At 43.1% G+C, this 10,034-nt stretch overlaps 1 protein-coding gene across 15 annotated transcripts in view; it reads left to right on the top strand.

The window, feature by feature from the left end:
- SCMH1 (sex comb on midleg homolog 1 (Drosophila)) overlaps window positions 1–10,034 on the top strand; it is a 106,107-nt gene that overhangs the window by 74,282 nt on the left and 21,791 nt on the right. For all 15 annotated transcript variants that reach the window (XM_005866046.2, XM_014539531.1, XM_005866043.2 and 12 more), the window contains 2 exons: window positions 3,711–3,943; window positions 8,399–8,525. In XM_005866046.2, the coding sequence (XP_005866108.1) occupies window positions 3,711–3,943; window positions 8,399–8,525 (360 nt within the window). The remainder of the gene's footprint in view (window positions 1–3,710; window positions 3,944–8,398; window positions 8,526–10,034) is intronic.

Raw genomic sequence — 10,034 nt, 5'->3', positions numbered from 1 at the left:
GGGCTGTTTTCTGGCTGGCGAGTGACTGAAGCTTCCAACCGCTCCTTGTTTTCTTCTTTTTTTTTTTTATTCTGGGCCAGCTTTAGCTCTGAGTCCTTGCTGCTGAAAACATGGATACAATGTTTCGGTCTGGCTGGGTTTCAGTCCGGCTGGTTTCTGGGGGTTTGTTTACCTTCTTATTTGCAACATAGTATATAGTTGCTTAGAGTTGCAGATGAGAGGCTGGCAAGTGAGGCTGGGAACGTTGGAGTTCGCAGCAAGCAAGCCTCCCTGCTCGCTTCAGTGCCTGGCTGCCGGCCGCCATCTTGGCTGACAGTTAATTTGCATATACTCACTGGTTAGCCAATGAAAAGGGTAGCGGTGGTACGCCAATTACCATGTTTCTCTTTTATTAGTGTAGATATCCTATATAATAAAAGGGTAATATGCAAATTGAGCCTAATGGCAGAACGACTAGAACAACCATTGGACCAGTCACTATGAGGCGCACTGACCACCTCTTGGTCCCTTTCTTTGGCTGGCAGGCTCCAATCGCCTGATGGCCACCCGCAGCGGGAGCGGGGCCGGGGCCGGCGAGTAGGCGGGAACAGCTGACCTCTTGGTCTTTTCCCCCAGCCATCAGGCACCGATCATCTGATGGCGAACGGGGAACCAGGGGTGGGTGGCGGCGGGGAGTGGAGCCGGCTGCGGGCAGCTGAGGAAGATGGCCTTGATCGCAGGCCAGACCTAGGGACCATACCTGCACACATATTGCGTGTGCCAGGCCTCTAGTGTATATATATATTAATTCTTGTTCAAAGAATCAATAGTAGCCCTGCCTGGTTTAGCTCAGTGGATAGAGCATCAGCCTGTGGACTGAAAGGTCCCGGGTTCGATTCCGGTCAAGGGCACATGCCTGGGTTGCCGGCTTGATCTCCAGTGGGGGGCATGCAGGAGGCAGCCGATCATTGATTCTCTCTCATCATTGATGTTTCTATCTCTCTCTCCCTCTTTCTTCCTCCCTGAAATCAATAAAAATATATTTTAAAAAAAGAATCAGTAGTCTTTTTGTATCTACACACATACTTACCCTTTCTTATGCTCTTTATTCCTTCCTGAAGTTCCATCCTTCCATCTGGGATTCTTTTCCTTCAGCCTGAAGAATTTCATTTTTACTTTTTGTAGGTTAGGTCTGCTGGTGACAAATTCTTTCAGCTTTGATTTGTCTTAAAATGTTATTTCACCTTCAATTTTGGAGGATATTTTTACTGGGTTTAGAACTCTAGATTGACTAAAATATATAAACAGCCAACTTAGAGTTCTATACTCAGTGAAAATATTCCTGTTCCTTGGATATGGGCCTTCTTAGGTTCTTGATTAAGAACTTAATAGATCTCCATCTCCTTATCCCTAAAAAACTACAAGAACTTGTCATACCCTTGAGAAATTTAGAGCTTCTTTGACCTCTCACTTTTCTTAAAATTTTAAAATCTTGAGAAAATCAACTCAACTCAACTATGTGTTTGAGATAGAGCTCCTCCTTCTAGTGGGACCTTGTCTCCTAAAACCTTGAGATTGTGGGAGATTTTATTTTACATCTTAGAAACTCTCATCCTTGCTTCATGTCTCTAGTATACAGGCTCAGAACTCACACATGGAGCTTCTCAAGTTTTAATCTATCACAGCAACCTCTCTGATTTCTCTTTCCTCCAATCGAACTCCTCTCATAGGCCAATCCTGATCCAAAATACATGCCCCAAATTGGCATATGCCCTCAGGAAAGAAAACAGTGTCAGATACCGCAGAAGCCCTTCCCACCTAGGTCTGGAATTCCAGTTCATGTAATCTTCATAATTTCTACAGTTCTGCAGTGTTATTTACAATAATTTATCTGACTTTTACAAGTTGTTGCATCAGCAACAGTGCACTGTCATAATCTATTACATTCTTCCTAGAAACATAAGAAACATTACCTTCTACTTATTCACTATAATGAGTTTTTTAACTAGTCTCTCTAGTTCTTATCCTGCCCCACCCCCTCCCTGAGCAGCCAGTGTTCCTTTTAAGTATATTCTGTCACTCCTGTGCTCAGAATCCTCCAGTTGCTTCCCTTCATACTTAGAATAAGTTCAGGTTCACTTTTGCAGTCTACAAAGTCCCACATGATCTTTTTTTTTTTAATATATTTTATTGATTTTTTACAGAGAGAAAGGGAGAGAGATGGAGAGTTAGAAACATCGATGAGAGAGAAGCATCGATCAGCTGCCTCCCGCACATCTCCCACTGGGAATGTGCCCGCAACCAAGGTACATGCCCTTGACCAGAATCGAACCTGGGACCTTTCAGTCCACAGGCCGACGCTCTATCCACTGAGCCAAACCGGTTTCGGCCCCACATGATCTTATCACTACTCCCTTTCTAACCTATTCCCCCTCCACTCTCCCCTTTGCTCACTCAGTTCCAACTATATACTAACCTTTCCAATTCTCAAACACGCTAACATGTTCCCATCTCAGAATCTTTGCACTTGTTATATACTCTCTACATGTAAGGCTCTTTCCTCAGATCTTCATAAGGCTTTGCCTTTATTTCATTTGGGCGCTCTACAAATGTCATCTCTTCAGAGAGGACTTTCCTCACCCTTCTGTCTCATTACCTTGCTTTAGTTTTGACCATAGCACTTACCTAACAATATATTGTGTATTTGTTAGTTTATTTTCTGTCTCCCCCACTAAAAGGTAAGCTCTGTAAGATGGAAACTATGTTTTGTGCATTGTTCTATCCCCAGGGTTTAGAAGAACGCATAACCTATAGTAGGTGCTCAAGAAATATTTGTGGAAGAATTCGATATCTTGAAGAATTATCTGTTTAAGGAGAAGATGAATGATTGTAGCAAAATTGAAAGTACTCTAACATAGATGTCTACAGAATGCTTTGGGAGAGGGGGCACTAACTTAGTTGGATAGTCAAACAAGGCCTCATTAAGGAGGTGAGTGTTGGAAACTGAAAATTGATGTATGTCTGACCAGGAAGAATAGAGAACTCAACATATACAAATGACTTAGCATTCAGAAAACAGTGGGTCTAGAACATGGGGACAGTTGACAGGAAGTGACATCAGACATAACTGGAGAGAAGGCAGGGGCAAAGTCACAGAAGTCCTTGGATATCAGGATAAAGAATTTGGACTTTGCCTTAAAGGTAATATGGAGCAAAAATGTTTAAGGTAAGAAGAGATGCTATCAGATGCATTATATTTCTATGTGTTTCGCTACTCCCCACTATAATAATCACACTAAAACATTAAGAAGATTGATGTAGAAAATCCCTGACTTGGTTGAAGAGCCTACTTTCAAAACATAAGTCCTCATCCCAACTTACGGTGTAACCTGGGGAAGGCATCATTTCCTCTTCTGAACCTCTGATCTTCATTCTTAGCATGAAAGGGTTGTAGGCTTTCTGTCTCTGAGTCTATGGTTCTGTTTATATGCCTTGGGGAGAAATTTTTAATATTTTTCTACTGCATATACCAGAAATAATTAACTTCCAATTCTAGCCAATCTAACTTCAGTTCTCTTCTGAGATTTTCTAATATTTAGGTCAGATGCCAGGAAACTAGCTTTTTGGGATAAAACTACCCAAGTAGAAGTAACAAGTCTTTTTTTCCCCTCCAGCTGGGATGGGAATACAGGTGGGAGGAAGGGGTGATAGAATGAGTTTTTTTCTTACAGTTGTGATTCCAAAGAGTCCCTACCCTGCATCTGATGTGAACACTGAGAAGCCCAGCATCCACAGCAGCACCAAAACTGACTTGGAGCATCAACCAGGGCAGAGGGGGCGTAAAACAGGAAAGAAGCGGGGTCGGACACCCAAGCCCCTAATTCCCCATCCCATCGCTACCCCATCCAAGTCAGCTGAACCTTTGAAATTCCCAAAGAAGAGGGGTCCCAAACCTGGCAGTAAGGTAGGTAAACATGTGGTTTTTCCAGAAGAGAATAAAGGACTATAAAGGGATAACTCATCCATATCTATCCATCCTGGAAAGGGGCGTGTCTGGCCCTATTCTTCACCTTGTGTATACTTTTAAGAGGAATTTACTAAAGTTGTAATCCCTATTTAGCTATTTACCTGGGAGTAGGTTATATTAGATATAGGATAGTATGGATAACAAACAAATTTTGACTTTGAAAGTTACTCATATTCAAGGGAATTCTGGTCTCTGTCTGCCGTAGATGGAAGCCCTGCTCCTGATCATTAACCTACCCAAAGTGGATGCCCAGGTTGATAAACAGAAAGAGTAAATTGACTTCATAAATGTATTTTTTCTATTCCTGCCTCGTCTTTAAAAAAATTATTGAATACCTACTAAGTATCAGGCTGTATATCAGACACCATTATATATCACATAATCTTCACAAAACTCTAGGAGATGAGTAGTGTTAATGTTATTTAAGAGTTAAGTAAATTGATACTTAGAGATACAATATGACTTCTCTAGCGTCACATAGCTAATAAACAGATGGGTCTCAAGATCTAGTTTCAAGGTCACTGCTGCCCTACCATATATTCACTCTCTCGCATTTCTTGAGGGAGATAACACTTACCTTTAGTGTAGGAAAAGATTCCCAAGTCAAGCTTCACTGAGCACTGTTCACTATGCATGACCAGTTCTTCATGCATATCTTCCCTAGGGAAACCACTGATATGAAAGTTCCTCAGCTTCTTCTCTAGGGCTTCCTTTGGCATCACCTTCTCCACTTCCTCCCTACCTTTCAGGATTTCTCTGCAGCTCCCTCCTGAGCTAGACTACCCGACTTCCACTATGGAGATGATACCCAATCCTCCTGGGAACTCCATTCCAATCTCATAAGTTCTTCCCTAGGTTTTTGTTTGTTTGTTTGTTTGTTTGTTTGTTTACCTCCAGCTGACTTCAGTCCTTCTAGAATATAAGCTCCTTAAGGTCGAGAACCTAATCTATTTCTTCTCTCTTTTTCCTGTAGTGCCTTATATCTCAGTCTCTTGAGAGATGTTCAGTATATGCAGGATGGATGGACGGACGGACGGACAGATGGATGGATGGATGGATGGATAGTTTGAGTGATGATGTTCCAATTGAGATTGTTTCTTATTTATTGGCTTTGAATTTTTGATGTCACATCCTGATCTTTGTATGTAACACGTAGTGCTCCTGACCTACTACCACTAACCCCTACCCCACATCCTGATTCATTTTTATCTCCATAACTCTCTTCTCATTCTCATGTTTGGACGAGGCTGAAGACCCTAGGATTATAAGGCCAGAGAAGCTGTGCTTTTGATGATGTGAGGGCATTTTGAGGATAGTCAAATTAAAGAGAGAGAAAACTTGTCTGTGAGGTTCCAAAGACAGAATCAAAACCAAATAAGCAGAAGCTCAAGCAGACAGGTTTTGTCTCAGAATAAAGGAAATTTAACTAAAAATCTACAGTTAAATCTATTCCAAAATAGAAGTAGTGATGCCCTATCATTAGAGGTATTTCATCAGGGAGTGGATGACTGTATGGAAGGGGTGTTTTCAGAGACAAGGAAATAGAAATACTTGGATGGAAGGTTGATTAAATGACCTTTAAGATCCTTCAGAACCTAAGAACTATGACTATGATTGCCTCTTCTCTGTTTCCTTAGGCAGTCCCAAATATAGTAGCCAGAGTCCTCTTTCTTTCAAACCTCTTGAAAACAGTAATTCTCATCTCATCCTGTATTTCAATGGCCTGGCATTTGACTCCCTAATTCCCCTTCCTGTCCTTTTTACCTACTGTAAAAGTGTATATCCTTTCCATTCAACCCATAACCTTTATATTCCTTTGTGAATCAAAGTGGTCTTGTGACTAGAGGCTTTGAAACCAGGCATACTTGTTACCACATGTGTGACTTTGAGTAAGGCTGTGAGCCCCATAAAATGGAGATGAGGTAATATATGAATAGATAGAATATATGTAATAGCACCTCAAATAATAATAATGCCCTCCATTTTTCTGGTTTCTTCTACAATTACTTACCAGGATTGTTCCTTCAGGGACCCCAGGAAATCCTACTACCAACTCAGTGAAGTTGAACCTTTCTACCCCAACTCATTGTTTACTAGTATTTGGATTTATACTTTTAGCAATATCAAAACTATGAGGGGTTGTCCATATCCCACATATGCTTTCATAAGTGTTTGTGTGATTCCTTTCACAGGCAAGGCCATCTTATAGTATATACTTGCTGTCATTGGTGCTGTCTCTTTAAATAATAGCACTCCTAGAAGGCAGACAGGTTTATACAGCTCCCAGTAGTGTACCCTACATGACATTTAGCAAAAGGGATTTCTGGACCTCAGTGATGAATATGTTTTCCTTGCATTCAGAAAGTCTTTTAGAAAACTTTGTCTTGGAAAGAACCTTCTGAGATCCTTCTCCCCCAGAGGCTGCCCTGACCAGCATAGGGGAGATGCTAGGCATCTCTCAAATCATTATTACTTCCCCCATTATTGGTATTCTATACTGTATGCTTCATTGAAAAACAGTATTGACACTATATGCCAAGTATCATGCTAGGAATGGTACTCTAAATCAGACTCTCAGGGAACTCCAGGCTAATCGGGTACAGCAGTATAGCTAATCTAATAAAAGAGAAACATGCAAATTGACCGTACCTTTGCTACACCCCAAGCCACGCCCACCAGCCAATCAGAGCAACTATATGCAAATTAACCCAACCAAGATGGCGGCCAGCAGCCAAGGAGCTGGAACAAGCAGGAGGCTTGGTTGCCCCGGCAATGGAGCAAGCCAAGCTTCCTGCCTGCCCTGGCCAGCTCTGGCCTCTGCTAAAGGCAACAAAGTTTCAATTATAGAAGATAAATAAATCCCAGATACCTTCTTCCAGTCAGCCTCCACTGGGAGCTTGGGTGGCTGGGGGCTGTAGCCAGCCTGCAAACATCCATCAGCCCCTCACCCAGACTGGCCACACCATCATGGGATGAGGGTCCCCACTGGGGGGCTTGGCAACCTGCAAACAGCCCGCAGCCACTCACCCAGACTGGCCAGGCACCCCAGTCAGCCCCTCACCCAGGCTGGCCAGGCACCCCAGCAGGACCCCCCTCCCTGAAGGTGGTGTGGCCAGCCTGAAAACTGCCCTCAGCCCCTCTCCTAGGCTGGCCAGGCACTCCAGCGGGGACCCCCACCCTGAAGGGGTGTGGCCAGTCTGAAATTGGCCCTCAGCCCCTCACCTAGGCTGACCAGGCACCCCAGCGGGACCCCCACCTATGCACCAGGCCTCTATCCTATATAATAAAAGGGTAATATGCAAATTGACCCTAACAGCAGAACAACTGGGAATGACTGGTCACTATGACACACACTGACCACCAGGGGGCAGACGCTCAATGCAGGAGCTGCCCCCTGGTGGTCAGTGTGCTCCCACAGGGGGAGCTCTGCTCAGCCACAAGCCAGGCTAACGGCTGCCAGCACAGCAGTGATGGTGGGAGCCTCTCCCACCTCCTCAGCAGTGCTAAGGATGTCTGGCTGCAGCTTAGGCCTGGTCCCCACTGGCAAGTGGACATCCCCTGAGGGCTCCTGGGCTGCCAGAGAGATGTCTGACTGCCAGGTTAGGCCCGCTCCCCTGGGGAGCGGGCCTAAGCCAGCAGGTGGACATCCCCCGAGGGGTCCCAGACTGCGAGAGGGCACAGGCCGGGCTGAGAGACCCGCCCCCGAGTGCACAAATTTTTGTGCACCGGGCCTCTAGTAAGTATATAATGACAATACATGTGACAAGTGCAACAATACAAAGGACAGAGATAGCACAAAAGAGACAATAACTATAGAAAATCTAGTTATTTGTCAGATAAAAAAAAGAAAGGATATTTCAAACAGAAGGGATGGTTTATTAGTATAAAGATGTGGACCAGGTATGGTTTTTAGAGAAGTATTATAGTTAGAGATTATTAGAGTATAAGGTCAAAGATAATAAATGGCAGGTAATGAGCACAAGAGGTAGGCAGAGGATAATATTTGTAGAGTTAAGGGAAGGGACATTTCCATTTTTCAAGAAAGAGAAAGTACAAAATAATGTCAAAGTAGACTTAAGCCACAGTATTTTTTTGCTTTTGTCTGCACAACTAATAACCTGGAACTTCAAATCATAATATTGAATCTAGTATAAAGGAGAGTGAATTAAGCTCTGGCTGTACAGAAACCCAGAATCTTGTGCATAGATTCAGAAAATATTTACTAAGCATATATAGCTTTGGACAAGATGTTGTGTGGGGGAAAAAAGATAAAACACAGTCCCATCTACAAATATATTTTTGTTTCATGGGTGAATTAAGTACTAGAATAGAGGAATAAGAAGACAAGTTACCTATCATGGGTAGCAAATTTTTCCCCATCCATTTTGACAGAGAAAACCTCGGACTTTGCTGAACCCACCACCCACCTCACCAACAACCAGCACCCCTGAACCGGACACCAGCACTGTACCCCAAGATGCTGCAACCATCCCCAGCTCAGCCATGCAGGCCCCCACAGGTAAGAGCAGATCGTAGTACTAGCTGCAACAAGCCCTAGGTCTCTGTGTCTGTACTTTCTAGTCTTGCACCAATAATTAGCTCCCTGTCCATTTATAAACCTAAATAAGATCTTTTTGTAAAAAAATTTATCTTTGGCATCTGAAATAGTTTCATGGAAACCTCCATCCTGTCAAAAAACAATCAAAGAAACTTTACATCAGTTTGTCAATAGCCACATAAAAACAAAACTATGAGAATGTCTCTTCCTGCAACCCAGGTAGATGCCCTTGACTGGGAATCGAACCTGAGACCCTTCTGTGCGTGGGCCGACTCTCTAACCACTTAGCACACTGGCCAGGGCTGTCCCATAGTTCTTGAATAGTCTATTCTGGGTTGTTGTAGGGCCTTTTGGTCTAAAAGAGTCTATGGAGCATAGATTTAAAATCATTCTGACATCGTAATGAGATTTTCTTCCCCATTCTGGATTTGACCCTTTCTCAATTTAGGGTTGTTTTTCTTAAGAAGAGACTGTGAATGAGAAGCAATTTTATTTGTGAACTCTGCAAGTCCTGGACTTTTTTATGTTTTACATTAGGTTGTTTGTGTGTTTGTTTTAAGCGGATTCCTCTCATTTTGCACTCTTATCACAGGGAGTAAAATCACCTTAGCTATTTATTGAATTTATCAGGTACATTTCCTATTTCTATGTTACTTCAAGTGACAGTGCTGTCTAACTTTCCACCACTACCTAGTAAGTGTCCCCTGTCCTCCATCTTCCAATAAGATTTTTCTCACTTTAAGTCTTCATTGACGGCCTTCTCAACACTCTCTTTGTGGCCCTTTATGCTTCTTTCTGCTGCCCAGTCCCAAAGTCAGTGTCATGTGTGCCAGGCTTTTGTTACTGAGCACCCTATTTCAGATACTACATTCTGTTCCAATAATCTTGTGCTACATAACACACCACCACAAAACTTGATGGGTAGGGCTGAAAACAAGATGGGTAGGGCTGAGTGGCAGCAGCTTGTCTCTGTTCCATGCAGTGTCAGCTGTGGCAGGCTGACCAGGGCTGGAGGATCACTTCCACCACATGCTAACAGTTGGTTCTGCCTGTTGGTTTCTCTCCACATGGACCTCACCAGAGGGTGGCTTTGCCTCCTCACACATGGTAGTTGGGTTCCAGAAGTGAATGTTCTAAGAAACAGGAAGTGGAAACTGCTAGTTTTTTAAGCCCTAAGCTCAGAAACTGGCAGTGTCATTTCCACTATATCTATTGGTCAAATATCACAGAGATTGATATTAAGGAATGTCAAAGAATTTTGAGGCCATGTTTTAAAACTGCCACATTCTTCTAAGGGTTTCATTGTTTGTTTTCTATATTTCACTCTTTAATCCATGTAGAATTTTTCTTTTTTTTAATTAAATCTTTATTGTTCAGATTATTACAGTTGTTCCTCTTTTTCTTCCCATAGCTCCCCTCCACCCGTTTCCCCCCCCCCCCTCCCCCCTCCCCCCCCCCCCAACTGTCCTC

The sequence above is a fragment of the Myotis brandtii genome, unplaced genomic scaffold (assembly GCF_000412655.1).
Source record: "Myotis brandtii unplaced genomic scaffold, ASM41265v1 scaffold220, whole genome shotgun sequence".
Classification (NCBI taxonomy): domain Eukaryota; kingdom Metazoa; phylum Chordata; class Mammalia; order Chiroptera; family Vespertilionidae; genus Myotis; species Myotis brandtii.
This window is presented reverse-complemented; position numbering and strand designations above follow the sequence as displayed.